This window comes from Bubalus bubalis, chromosome 16, assembly GCF_019923935.1.
Source record: "Bubalus bubalis isolate 160015118507 breed Murrah chromosome 16, NDDB_SH_1, whole genome shotgun sequence".
Lineage (NCBI taxonomy): Eukaryota > Metazoa > Chordata > Mammalia > Artiodactyla > Bovidae > Bubalus > Bubalus bubalis.
This window is the reverse complement of record NC_059172.1, coordinates 26829767-26844091: the sequence shown is the minus strand read 5'-3', so window position 1 is coordinate 26844091 and position 14325 is coordinate 26829767. Positions and strand designations below refer to the sequence as shown.

Sequence of the window (14325 nt, the reverse complement as noted above, 5' to 3'; positions counted from 1 at the left end):
GCTTTTCTTCCAAGGAGCAAACGTCTTTTGATTTCATGGCTGCAATCACCATCTGCAGTGATTTTGGAGCCCAAGAAAATAAAGTCTGTCACTGTTTCCATTGTTTTCCCATCTATTTGCCATGAAGTGATGGGACCAGATGCCATGATCTTAGTTTTCTGAATGTTGAGTTTTAAGCCTGCTTTTTCACTCTCCTCTTTCACTTTTAAGAGGCTCTTTAGTTCTTCTTCGCTTTCTGCCATAAGGGTGGTGTCATCTGAGTATCTAAGGTTCTTGATATTTCTCTGGGCAATCTTGATTCCAGCTTGTGCTTCTTCCAGCCCAGCGTTTCTCATGATGTACTCTGCATATAAGTTAAATAAGCAGGGTGACAATATACAGCCTTGATGAACTCCTTTCCCTATTTGGAACCAGTCTGTTGTTCCATGTCCAGTTCTAACTGTTGCTTCTTGACCTGCATACAGATTTCTCAGGAGGCCCAAACTATCAGGGCCCCAACCAAAGGTAAGAGGTAGAGAGGTGGAATAAGGAAAAGTTCTAAACACTTTTCTTTCCTGAAAAGAGGTACTGGATTTTCTGAAGCATTTGAGAACAATCATTGCATCTATCTGTTCTCTAGGAAGTGGGAAATAAGCACACCTTCAGCAGACGTTTATTGAACACGTCACAGGCATCTGACACTTGCCACCCACAGGCCTGACAACTCCTGCATTTTTTCCAGACCACGTCCTACCAATTGCTTTGAATCAGTGGGGATGAACTGTGATAAGGTAGGCAGCTAGAGCCCAGGGTGTTACCAGCTCATTTGGGCTTTGGCTAGGTTTGACATAAATACAACTAGCTCCTCCTATGGTGAGCTCCATTTGGTCAGGGCTTTGGCTCTTGGAAGCTAAAGCAAGGTCTTAGGAGCAGAGCTGCGGATGGCCTCTGGATAGCCATCATTCCCGGGGCTGCTCAACTGGCTACATAGCGCAGTCCTGCTGATTAAGCTCAGGATTTTCCAAAACCTTAAAATTTATTTTAAAAATCACTGGGACCAGGACTCCCTGGTGATCCAGGGGCTAAAACTGTACTCCCAATGTAGGGGACCCAGGTTCAATCCCTGATCAGGGAACTAGATCCCACATGCTGCAACTAAAATCAAAGATCCTTTGGGCCACAACAAAGACCCAGGACAGCCAAATAAATAATAAATATCCTCCTAAAAAATCACTGGGACCAACTCAGTCCTGAAGAATCCGTACAAAGGTCCACATGAAAATGGACTCCTTTGAAACTGTTTCTTGTTGCTACAAACTGTGTGGACAAGTGGCTTGTTTGCTTACTGTTACTGATCTCCATTCCTACCAATGTACTTACTATTACTTCTCCTTCTTAAGAGACTCACTGTTATAACTGTGTATGTGAGTCACTTCATATGGCTTCATAGTCAATTTACTCACCCCAAGTATGCATGCCTTATAGCTACAGGGGCTAAATGGTTGCCTACATATAAAGCATGGGTTCTCTGGTCTGTATTTCTTAGATCTCCTGTATAGAAAGTGAAGAGGAACTAAAAAGCCTCTTGATGAAAGTGGAAGAGGAGAGTGAAAAAGCTGGCTTAAAGCTCAACATTCACAAAACTAAGATCATGGCATCTGGTCCCATCACTTCATGGGAAATAGATGGGGAAACAGTGGAAACAGTGTCAGACTTTATTTTGGGGGGGGGGGGGGAAGGGGGGTCCAAAATCACTGAAATGGTGATTGCAGCCATGAAATTAAAAGACACTTACTCCTTGGAAGGAAAGTTATGACCAACCTAGATAGCATATTCCAAAGCAGAGACATTACTTTGCCAACAAAGGTGTGTCTAGTCAAAGCCATGGTTTTTCCAGTGGTCATGTATGGATGTGAGAGTTGGACTGTAAAGAAAGCTGAGCGCCGAAGGACTGATGCTTTTGAACTGTGGTGTTGGAGAAGACTCTTGAGAGTCCCTTGGACTGCAATCCAACCAGTCTATCCTAAAGGAGATCAGTCCTGGGTGTTCATTGGTAGGACTGATGCTGAAGCTGAAACTCCAATATTTTGGCCACCTGATGCGAAGAGCTGACTCATTGGAAAAGACCCTGATGCTGAGAGGGATTGGGGGCAGGAGAAGGGGACGACAGAGAATGAGATGGCTGGATGGCATCACCGATTCGATGGACATGAGTTTGGGTAAACTCCGGGAGTTGGTGATGGACAGGGAGGCCTGGCATGGTGCGATTCATGGGGTCGCAAAGAGTCAGACACGACTGAGCTACTGAACTGAACTGATACTGCCTTGTAAAGCCTGACAATCAGAACCTTGTAAATGCTTTCTGAAGTTGACATAATGAGTCTAACTCTGAATGCACCTGCATCACCAAGCCTCTCTAAGAAAAAGATATTCCTGCAGGGATAGGCCCTTTGCTCGTATTTCTATATACCCAACAATAGGCATGTAGCACAGGCAAGAGAAAACATGGTCAGTATACCCTGGTACTAGGCCCAGCTCCTTTAATGACTAGGTGGAAGCCTTCGAAGTAGACTTTTTATCTGTCTTCTGAGTCACAGTTTTGTTATCTGTAAAATGAATGGCTTGACCTAGGCTTTAATTCCAAGAGAGTAGAGACCATGCCTGTCTTGTTTATAGGCCCTTACCTGGTGGCTCACACACTAAAGAATCTACTGGCAATGAGGAAGACCTGGGTTCGATCCCTGGGTTGGGAAGATCTCCTGGACGAGGGCATGGCAACCCACTCCAGGATTCTTGCCTGAAGAATCCCCATGGGTAGTGGAGCCTGGTGGGCTACAGTCCATGGGGTCGCAAAGAGTGGGAGACGACTGCGCGACTAAGCACATATGGCACAAACTAAATGTTTGCTGAAAGAACAATTGTAGAAATAAATTAAGATGACTTTAACAATCCCTTTGATTCTAGCATTCAATGGCTTCTACTTTTAGTAACTGCTAAGAGCAGACCTGACATTATCTCTGGATGCTGAAGTCATTGCTAACCCCAAAGCTTCAGCTTTTAAGCTATGACATAAAAAGTATACTGCTTACTACAACCTACTTCACCGACAACCAGATTTTTTTCATAATCGCTACAGGTGTTACTAACATGCAGTAAACCACATTTGGGTGTTAAAGATTTGAACAAGAGTTCTAGTGTCCCCACTCTGACTTTTGAGTGTTCATAAAATGCCTGAAACTGTACCAATTTTGTGTGTTTAGTGCTCGCTTCTTGTGTGTTTAGGTGCATTTCTCTGGGGAGGAAGATTGTAGCAACCATCACATACTCAGGAAAAGGGGTTAAGAACGATGGAAAAATCTGTAGTCGTGAGTAAGAACCGCCCCAAGACTCTGGGCCAAAAGGAGCAGCACCTGCGGCTGCAAGTGCCCGCTTTACCTTTTGAGAGGGAAGACAGGAAGGTATCTGGTCGCCAGACGAAAGTACTTAGTGGGGTCTAAGGAATCTTGAGGGGGCTGTATCTCGGATTTACCTGGTGCACCCCTGTAACTCCACTCCTCTCAGGCTCTCCACCTTGGCCTCTGAGTCATAAGCATCTTCGTCCACATCTTCCTCCTGCTCCCCGTCACCATCGTCGTTGTCAAATGGGAAGCTCTGGTGGCCGAGGGGAGACAACAGCGACAGGGTGGAATTGCTGCAGCTCAGCGGTGTCGACAGCGAGCATACCTCCACCGCCTCCAGGCCCGGCCCCCGGGGGCGTGCCATGAGAACAGGGAAGCCCGAGGAGGGCCGAGACCCGGACCTGCAGTCGGCCATGAAACGGGGTTCGAAAAGGGGAGAAGCAGTCCCCCACCGCCGTGCGGCCCACATCTGGCCCGCCAAGTTCAAACCGGCGGAACGGCGGCGGGGACGTGCTTTCCCAGCAGGCCTCGCGCGCGCCGGCGCGGCCAATCCGGGCGGGCGCGAACTTCGCGTTGCCATGGCGACGCGTGGAGGCCTCCTGGGCTTTGTCCGGGCCTGCAGAGCGTGGCTTCCTGCTCCCGTCAGTCTTCTGGGTGTCCTCCCTCCTTCCCAGCCTGTATCTGCGCTGGTGCTTGTGAATTAACCTCGCAGACTAGGTCCCTGCTCCCGGCTCACAGCCAGGAGGGCCCGTCCGTTGTTTGCTGTGGTTCGTTTGGTACAGAAAATGTGCTGTTACTGAATAAGGCAGATTCTTTAAAGCGGAAAGAGGCAGAAGCCAAAACTACCCCCATATCATTACAAGATCAGAGTTACAAGGATCAGTCACGATTTCTCTCAGCACATGGCCACATACGGCTGTATTTTAGGAAAAGGTGGGGGGCGGGGGCGAACTTTATCCAAGTTTACAAGTGTATCTAAAGATACACTTCTGGTACAATTTTTCATTATTTTTGGTAGTACCTCGTTTGCCTAGCGTCACCTCGGCTTCCTGGCATCTTACAGGAACTTGCTTATTCAGGTGAATATATATAAACATATATATGTATAAGCCTTTACTTATACAGGGCCTCTCTGAAACATCTAGTGTACTGGGGTCTGTACTAATCACTGGAGATATAAAAAATAAAAGCCCTGCAGTCCTCACTTTTTCCTAGGGAAGAGTCATACCATTAAAATATCACGTGATATGTATACTATGAGAAATGAAAAAAATTTGTGCGACTTAGAAAGGAGCACTCTCCTCTCAGGGATTGAGGGTGGGGATGAAGGTAGTAAGGGAGAGGTAATAGACACTAAAGTTAGTTGCTTTATTCATGCTAATAAACGGGCTTTGTCCAGCGCATAATGCAAATTGCTAGTAGAAATATCACACGATGAAAACAGACAGTGGCTAAAACAGCACACAAGATTTGTCATTGACCAAGGACTGATACAAAATCTTCAATGACATTTAGATCCCCAAAGAATTATATACAGTAGAAATAATAGTAACCAAGGGCAATTTATAGTTAATAAAATACGACATGGTTAAAACCCTTTAAACGGAGTGTAAACTTTGTTAAAATTTTCGGTAAAAATGAAAATGGAATAAAACTGGAGCAATTTAAATGAGTGATGAAATTGATGGAGGAATAAAAATGGCTTGAGTTTTCATTCTCTTACCTAATTATTCAATAGTGTCATGTCTGGTTAAAACCTTTTAGGTGAGGATGTTTAGAATTAATAAATTATTTGATTGATGCAAAACAGTATCACCCTAGGTCACTTTAGGGCTTCATAAGGGAGTAAACTTGAGAAGCTGTTCCCAACAAACATCACCCCATACTACTGAAGCATAGTAGGAAAACAAGTTTCAGCATGAAAGCACTTGGATTTGAATCCATGGTTTTTCTCTTATTTGCTAGGTTTCCCTCAGTAAGTTTCCCTGGAGAAGGAAATGGCCACCCACTCCCATATTCTTGCCTGGGAAATCCCAGGACAGAGGAGCCTGGTGGGCTACAGTCTATGGGGTCACAGAGAGTCAGCCACGACTGAGCGACTAACATACAACATCACCTAAATAAGCTGTTTGGCCTTTCCAAGTCCTTACTCATTCCTCTGTAAAATGGGGAAATTCTGTAATCTGTTTCCCAGTTATATCATCTTATTAATTCTCAAAAACTTCTAGCGCAGGATCAGACAAGAGAAAATGGTAAATGGTAACGTGTCATATAAGCTCCAAAACTTTCCCACTGTAACCTCTTACTATGGGAATCTAAAATGTTTTAAGCAAATTATGCCCTTTCCTGGATGCCTCAGAATCATCCAATACATGACCAAGTATTGCATTATGTTGTAACAACTCTGGAACTATGAGGCAAAGTCACTAGTGTTGGTGCTTGAACATAATCAAATCCTGTGGTCTCGTTTCTTACAGCGCCTTTTCATTACTGGGACTGAGAAACCATAATCAAGTTCGGTAGAATTATATAAAATGTATAAATAAGGTCAAAAGAAGGCCACTCCCTTAAGTTTCAGGATGTTGACTTAGTTACTTCTCTCCTTACTACTCCTTTATTTATGTATTTATTTTCACTTTCATGGTATATTGGGGATAATTTCTGCTTTTTTGATTGGCATTGTAATCTTGTGTAAGTGAAAAGAGAGACCTTTGCTTGAAAATCGGTTATAAAAGTAACATTACTACCAGTGAGTCCTAAGGCAATATATTATACCTCTTAAAAAAATGTAGTCCTGGACATACTGAAACATTTTCAGATGAAACAAAATGTCTAGGATTTGCTTCAGTGTAACCCAAGGGGCAGAGGGATTCCAGAAGATGAGTGAATGGGATAAAGAAGAAATGACATTTACCATGTGCTCTTGACAACTGCCAAAGTTGAATGATGGGTATGGGCAGTGAGGGCCAAGAGCGTAGGAAGAGGGGTAATTACAGTATTCTACTTTTAGTTATGGAAATTCCAAACATATACTGAAGTTTAAAACAAAAACAAAACAAACAAAAACAAAAAAATTAAGGGGAACTGGGTGCTGGTTTCGGCTCTAATTTGCTGTATGGGTCAGATATTCACTTAAATTTCCTTAGGCCCTCTATTTTCCCATCTGTAAAATGAGGGCTTGATGATTATGAATACTGAGTGAGTTCTAAGCACAACTGTCCCTCCTTATCCATGACGGTCCCAAACTCCCAGTGGATGCCTGAAACTGCAGATAGTACCAAACCCTACAAATACTATGTTTTTTCCTACACAGTTTCTGTTTTTTTTTTTTAACTTTTTATTTTATATTGAGGTATATCCAGTTAGCAGTGCTGTGATAGTTTCAGGTGAGCAGCGAAGGGACTCAGCCATACATACACATGTATCCATTCTTCCTCAAACTCCCCTCCTATCCAGGCTGCCACATAACATGGAGCAGAGTTCCCTGTGCTATAGAGTAGGTCCCTATCCATTTTAAATATAGCAGTTTTATTTATCAATTAGGCCCAGTAAGAGAATATCCAAATTACCAGCATCACTCTTCTCATGCTTTGGGGCCATTACTTGAACACAAGTGCTGAGAGTCGGAGATGGCTAAGTGACCAACGGATAGCAAACACTGGACAAGGGATGATTCGTTTCAGAATAGAAGAGTGCAAGATTTCATCACACTACTCAGAAGGGCACAATTTAACACTTATGAGTTTATTTCTAGAATTTTCCATTTTAATTTTCCATTTTTGGACCATGGTTGACTATGGACAACTAAAACTAAGGAAAGTGAAACCTCAGATAAGACAAGAAAGGGAGGACTATTGCATTTTGGCAATTGACTGTATCTGGAATAGATCTAATTGAGGGTATCCTCTTAAATTTTGTTTTTCATGAGTTTGTTTTTCATGAGTATTGTTCAGCCTTAAGATACAATAAAACCTTACTTCTAAATTTCAGCAAAGTGTTCTCCCAACATTTCTTCTAGAACTCTTAAAAATATTTTACTTCAATTTGCTTAGTTTAACACTAAAACAAATTCATTAATATACCTAGGTATAAATTAAGGCAAAATAGATTGCTTTCCAGAAAGTTTAATGATTCAACACACTGCATACAATATTTCCTATCATATGTATAACACAGTTTACCACATATTTTAAGTACCTGCTATTCTATTGTTTAAATGAATGCAATGAAAGTATTCAGTAACATGACTTTTGAAGAAAAAACTTTTAGCTAGATTTTTTTTTACCAAGTTATGATTTAATATTTATCAGATGTGTAAATATACAAACATGATGGCAATTTTAAAAACTTGTGAATAGTTGGCCTTACAAAATTACAACACACTGTAAATAAATGCCTCCCACGTTTTATACAAACTACATGATTTTGATATACAAAGATTCTGTTTTTATTACACTGACAATGTACAACCAAGAGTATTTACAATGCAAAAAGTATATAAACCACAATTTAACATTCTGCTACTGGCAGCCACTATAGTTTAGGAGGTAGCTTTAATTAAACAAAATGAACAGAAGCCACGTTTCCCAACTTGTGTTCTAAAAATAATTTACATAAGATAAAAATTCATTATATGCACATTATATACAGTTTAATTATTAAACTGCAATCTAGCTTAATGTTTTTTAGTATCTCATGAACAACTAATATGGCAGTGGATTTGCTATTAATTTAGCATACTGTTCAAAAAAGTGTATTGAACATTTATCACTTTAAGACTCCACATAATGACATGTCAAAAGTTCATAGATGACTATCAAGTACAATTCTTAATTTTTAAAGACATAGGCCTAAGCTTTATGCCTTTTTTTTCCTTAGTGACATATTTGTCTTGTCTCACAAGAACAGTTTCAGAGCTGTTGCACAGGCTCTTGTAAATCAAAGGAAGGGAAGATATATGGTAGCGTCCATGTAAGAGCATAGGTTCAGGAGAATCCAGCTCACCAAGAAATAAATGTAAGTGCTTTGTGTCATAATTACTCCCGATTTCTCCCACCTTAGTTGAAACCATTTGCCACAATTTCCTTTCTGTACAATTCAAGCTACAGGTAGATCACATACCAACAGAATTGGAAAATACTGATAGAGCCAATGTTATTAGGAACAGTTTATCCATGAGAACATTATACTGCTGCTCCTACTGCTGCTAAGTCGCTTCAGTCATGTCCGACTCTGTGCAACCCAATGGACGGCAGCCCACCAGGCTTCCCCGTCCCTGGGATTTTCCAGGCAAGAACACTGGAGTGGGTTGCCATTTCAATGCATGAAAGTGAAAAGTGAAAGTGAAGTCGCTCAGTCATGTCCTACTCTTTGCGACCCCATGGACTGCAGCCTACCAGGCTCCTATGTCCATGGGATTTTCCAGGCAAGAGTACTGGAGTGGGGTGCCATTGCCTTCTCCAGGGAGAACATTATACGGAGCCATCAACTCCCTCAGATACTTTTAAAATCCCCTGTTAGTAGTTTAGCCAAATCTACTAAAATCACACAGCAGTGAGCCCTTTACTTTTTCCTAATAGTATGATCACAAAGCACTGAAGAAAAAATTACTGATTGAAACAAAGCAATGCATAATGACTGAAGACAAATGTGTTCCGTTATTCTTTTAAAATCTAACAGTTGTTAATATTGTTTTAAAAACATCTTCAGGTTTTAATCTCTTACACAAAATTGATGATTCTATTATGTCAGAGATGGATTAGAAAAATGCAAGAATTTAGTGCCTACATCCACTCTCATGGTCCTGTCTGGGAAACGATTCCCCCCTACCTTTTTTTTTTTGGCCCTGCAGTAAGTTGTCCTGAGATTAATGATGAAACATTAGGTAAAATTAGCAAGCCTTTTTCTTCAATTATATAAAATCACCATTTAAAATATTCTTAAAAAATATTAACAGCTGTTCTCTATCTTGTGCTTAATTCAGAAACAGGTATAAATTTGCTCCTTATGGATCAGAAAAACCCAACGTTATATTGCTACGATATACATAAAATCTTTTTCAAGTTAACTATTTGTTTCAAATAGACTACACATTGCTTGGACACTGCATTTTGTCATCAATCAATAGTTCAGGCACTTGTCCTTTGCAAAGGTCTGGTTGAAGAAATAACTGCCACCTTTCTCCTTCTTCTAAGTGACACCGGGCAGTGATCACTGAAGTGCTTCCCAGATGAGAGATCAGACTAGGGTTCATTCTTATAAACACTGTGATTTTGGTTGATGGGAGAAACAGTTACCAACACATGGATTCAGTCTTTAACTCTTGGGAGATTGTAAGCATAGCGCACCAAAGGAAATCCTCGACTCTGATAGAAGCAGGCTCTTCCGCAAGCCTGAACCTGGTCAGAACTGTCTGAGACAAAGGAATCTTCTTCATCGGCATAATCAGAGTGGGCAGACTGCGTGCCACAGTCGGACCAATAGCCGTCTGGCCTTTGGCAAGAACCCACCGTCAAGGCAGGACAGCTGTGTGATTTTATTAAGTGTTTGCAGGACACTGGCTTTGTCAACAGGAAGGCTTCGCAGCAGTCACACACAGTCAGGTTGCCCTGCAGATGTGAGTACATGCCGCAGTCATAGTAGAAATCCTGCTCCACACAACCAGCTTGGCTGCTGATGGAAACTGAGGCCGATGCGCTTTTCTTGGTAACGTGGTGCTTCAGTAACTTCCAGTCTTCTTTAAACTTTGGGTTGAAGAAGACATAGAGGACTGGATTCAGGCAAGCAGGCAATGGGAAAAATATCAGAGTAACAGACTTCATTATTTCGGGGCTGATTGAGACGGCGGTGATCAATGGCGCGAAAGAGAAAAACGCCACGGGACAGAAAAAGATGCAGTTGGTGAAGATGAGCCAAGCGACATGCTTAATCATGCTAGAGTGTGAGTTCTCGGAAAGGTCTTCTTTTTCCAAGTTGCAGTAGAGTTTAGTGTAGATAATGGCCATTAATAAAAATGCTAATGAGTTTAACAGCACTAAAGTTACGGTAAACCCTAACGAAGGGGTTTCCCCGGTGGGAAATGGCAAGCACAGAGGGGATGCGGAATACTCCCCTCTATGGAAAAGGGGGAAAGAGCCTGCCACTGCGGCCCCCAGAAAAGCCAAAAGGGCAGCAATCCGGAACTGTCTGAGGTGATTGCTTTTCCCGTTTTTAATTATATCCTTTGCAGATAAGCTTCTTTCGACGGCTGCTAACATTAGTAAAAATATGGCGCTTTCGGAGGAGAAAACGGCAAGAAACCCAGCTATTTTGCAGCCGCTGCCTATCTCCCACCAAATGCCAAATTCAGCAAATCGGCCCCAGGACACGGCATCCAGAAAAGTTAAGATTCCGGTATAAGCTCCCATGAATAAGTTAGACACAGAAATCAGGCCTATAAACAACTTGGAGGAAGGCACTGATGTACAAGATGCAAATGTTGTTAAAATGACAAGCAGGTTGAAAAACAATGCAACCAAGAAAATGAACCACACAGTAAGACGGATCATCCAACTTCCCAGCAAGTATTCGCAGGGCTTAAAAGCACCTAAAATGAAAGAGAGAAAAGACAGTTTATAAAAGACTATCTTCCATAAGATATGGCTTGAGAAACTAGTAATAGAATAATTAATCTACTACCAAAGTGAATTGACCCAAACTGAAAAGATTATCACTTCTTAGGCATCTAATCATTGGACTAGGCTATTTAAAAATTTATTTTAATATGTTATCTTAATATATATTTATTTTATTAACTACTTGGCAAAGTCATACAGTGATATTTAAAGGAAATTTTTCACTTTTTCTCATACTGAAGTTAATATACATAGTACAGTGACTAGTATGTGAAAGTTACTTCATATGGGGCTTAGAATCAGATAAACTAGGGTTTGAGTTGAGGGTTTATAACTTACTGCTTTTAAGAGGGCAGCTTAAACCTCTATAAATTTCATTTTTCCACTTGTGGATAATAACACCTATTTCATAGCATTGTGTAGCTTAAGTAAATTACACACACAAAATACTTAAACAGGCTACTGGGTACATGGTTGGACTTCAAAAAATGTTAGGTCCTTATCTTCTTCCTTCCCAGTTCCTAATATACTTTATTCTAATTATATATGATATATATATGTAACATATTTTATACACACTTCTTACAGCCTTCAAAAGCAATCTGATGAAGCAGGCTAAGATAAATATAATTATCCCCATTTTTCATGCAGAGATTTCGAAATGTTTGGTAGAGCTGACAGAGGTCATTGAATAAAATAGTACAGTGAGAGCTAAATTACACTGATGTTAAAAAATCATGTAAAACTATATCCAATAACACCCTGCATCACTTAAACTAGAACTGCAAGAACTAATTTAGTAGCTGAGTTGCATGTTCTAGCAACTGACTTTGGCATGCTAGTTATGTCCCAAATGACAACTGTTTTATTTAAAGGTTAGTAAAGAAAAAGAAAATGTTGTCGGCAGAGTACAAGAAAATGTGTTTGATACATCCTGTAAAGCATCTTTATCACTGAGATAGTCACAGACCTAACATGCCTGAGCTGCACTATTTATATCGATTTGACTGAAGAAACTTATAAAAAAATTTTTTTTTCTAGTTAATTTTTTTATTCCCCACCTCAGGGAAGTGTGAAGAGGAAGCTTTTGCCTTTATCTCTGAATCCGAACTCATCCTTCTACAAGAAACAAGGAGCAGCTCACATGACCCGGGAGAATAGGACACCCTTTGGAAAGTGTTTGACTAGTGGGTGGAATTACTTTCCCTCAAAGGCCTGGGAAGTCGGCTCCACTCCTCTGTCTTGGAAACCTGCTGCCTCCTCCGGTTTTAAAAGAAGGTTCCTGCTCTCTTCACTTCCTGCTACTGTGTCACCTCATGGCTGTCTCTGTGTTACCACATCGGAGTGGAGCTGGGGAAATAGGTTTGCCGTTCACTCCTATTGCCATCTGGGGAGATGAGCTCAGACCAACTTTCCTCCTGGCTGACCCCCAAAGTTTAAAATCAGAAAGAAAGAAATGGAATCTCTGCATATTCATGTCTAGACTCCCCTTTAATAAAGACTTTCCCTTCCTTAAGTCCAATGCAAAAACCCCAGCAAACAAGTGAGTGAACTACAGCCCTTGACTTCTAACAATCAATACCTTTTACAGATTTTATAAATGATTCTGGTCAACTCCATTCACTCATCTGATTGCTATAAACTTATTCTCTACACCAGGAACTGTGCTTAGTGTTAAAAGAACACATACACAGCCTCTGAAGAAGCTCATCAATTCAGTAGTAATCATTAACAAATCCATAATACTTATGATTCTGAGTTATAAAATTAATGTTCCAAACATCCAGTGTGATTAAATAGGAATCTACTTCATAGCACACAACTTAGCCATTTAAATTTTTTTTAACAGTAAAATTATAAATCCATCTTCTCTGATAAATTAGACAGAATATCACAGTCACGACCTAATACTAAATTGTGGTGTCAGTTTAGTAACTCTCCCAAATCTACTAAAGTTCAGTGACGTCAAATAGAAAAGTAGACAAGGTTGCATTTAAAAAATAAAAGGATAACACTAAAAGTCCTTATAGACCAGTAACTTCTGGAACTATCCCAGGGTTAAAGTTGCATGAAGAAAATACCTCTCCATCCTTAATGTGTGTAACCCCCATCTGGGGAGCTTGTTAACACGAAGATTCTGAGTCATGGGTCTGGCCCGAGATTCTGCAAGAGATGCCTAAGCGCCTGGTATACAGACCACAGGTGAATCAGGTCTTATGAAATCATCTAGTCCTACTTCTGTTACAGAAATCACATTTATCCCCGGAAGTTTTAGATACATTTGCCTAATGTTTGTTTAAAGCAAGAAACTGCAGCCAAATGTACTGTGCTTACCTGTCGAGGGTGTGCAGTGGATAATGATTTGACTGTGCTCCTCATTTTCAGTACTGCTGGTGACACCTGCCACATCACTGAGACCTGAACATACAATACGGACTGTTCAATTCAAGCTTCAGGCAGATTACAAGACCACAACACTTTCCCGGCAGTGTTTTCTCTTGTACATGATATAAGTTCAGTGTGCACCACGCTTAATAACATATTAAAGATGTCAGGAACACAGTACACAAAAGCCACAGATATTTCTCCACAGATTTCATACTGATCCTTCACAAACTGATTACAATAACACAGACTTTGATTAATGCTGTAAAGAGTGTTCTGTTTTTAAAAGTTCATGCACTTGCCTTTATCCTTTAACCCACTGTGGTCTTGCAGGCTGTTATCTTCTGTGTTTGAATGTGCATAAGAGTCACAACCCCAAAATGCACAGCACTGATAAGCATATGGTACAGATAAAGACCTGGAAAAAAATGGCAAAATCTATGCTGAAATACCAACTTCACAGACATGCTTTTGTTTTGTGAAAGGTAAATACTTTAAACTGGTCCTTATCCTCCCTGGACTTAGTTTCCTCATTTGTTGAAAACAAAAGGCTCTAGTATCAGGGGACACCATGAGTTTCTCCAATTAGATAAAGTATGCTTTGAAAAACTGAATTTGAATCAAGCCATCTTTAAAGCTTAATAGCAATACTGCAATTTAAAGAAAAATCTTATCAGACTCCTTTTATAAATGAACTAACCACACCCAATGTATCATATGAAACTGGTAGTTTCATTTAAAATTACATTCCAGTTCGTTTGTGACTTTACCCCATTAAATGAATTCACATTCTCATATAAGTACAATGAAAATATTTATTCTCTTCTCCCACGATAATATTCCCAAGCCCTCTCTCTACTATGTCTAATGAGGTCCCTGCCTTAACTCTGTCTCTATGAAGTATTTCACATTGTATCAGTTTTCTATAGGCTCACAAGTGGTTTCTGCTA

At 40.6% G+C, this 14325-nt stretch overlaps 2 protein-coding genes across 5 annotated transcripts in view; both read right to left on the bottom strand.

Annotated features, from left to right (window-relative positions):
- CCDC34 (coiled-coil domain containing 34) overlaps positions 1–3972 on the bottom strand; it is a 45144-nt gene extending 41172 nt beyond the window's left edge. Inside the window, exon 1 of the mRNA XM_025266335.3 lies at positions 3509–3972. Within this exon, the coding sequence (XP_025122120.1) occupies positions 3509–3957 (449 nt within the window). The 5' untranslated portion in view covers positions 3958–3972. The remainder of the gene's footprint in view (positions 1–3508) is intronic.
- Positions 3973–8832: 4860 nt separating this feature from the next.
- The window catches only part of LGR4 (leucine rich repeat containing G protein-coupled receptor 4), a 105046-nt gene continuing 99553 nt past the window's right edge, over positions 8833–14325 (bottom strand). For all 4 annotated transcript variants that reach the window (XM_025266331.3, XM_025266333.3, XM_006045419.4 and 1 more), the window contains 3 exons: positions 13678–13793; positions 13325–13408; positions 8833–10962 (listed from right to left, as the gene is read on the bottom strand). In XM_025266331.3, coding sequence (XP_025122116.1) covers positions 9686–10962; positions 13325–13408; positions 13678–13793 — 1477 coding nt within the window. In that variant the 3' untranslated portion in view covers positions 8833–9685. The remainder of the gene's footprint in view (positions 10963–13324; positions 13409–13677; positions 13794–14325) is intronic.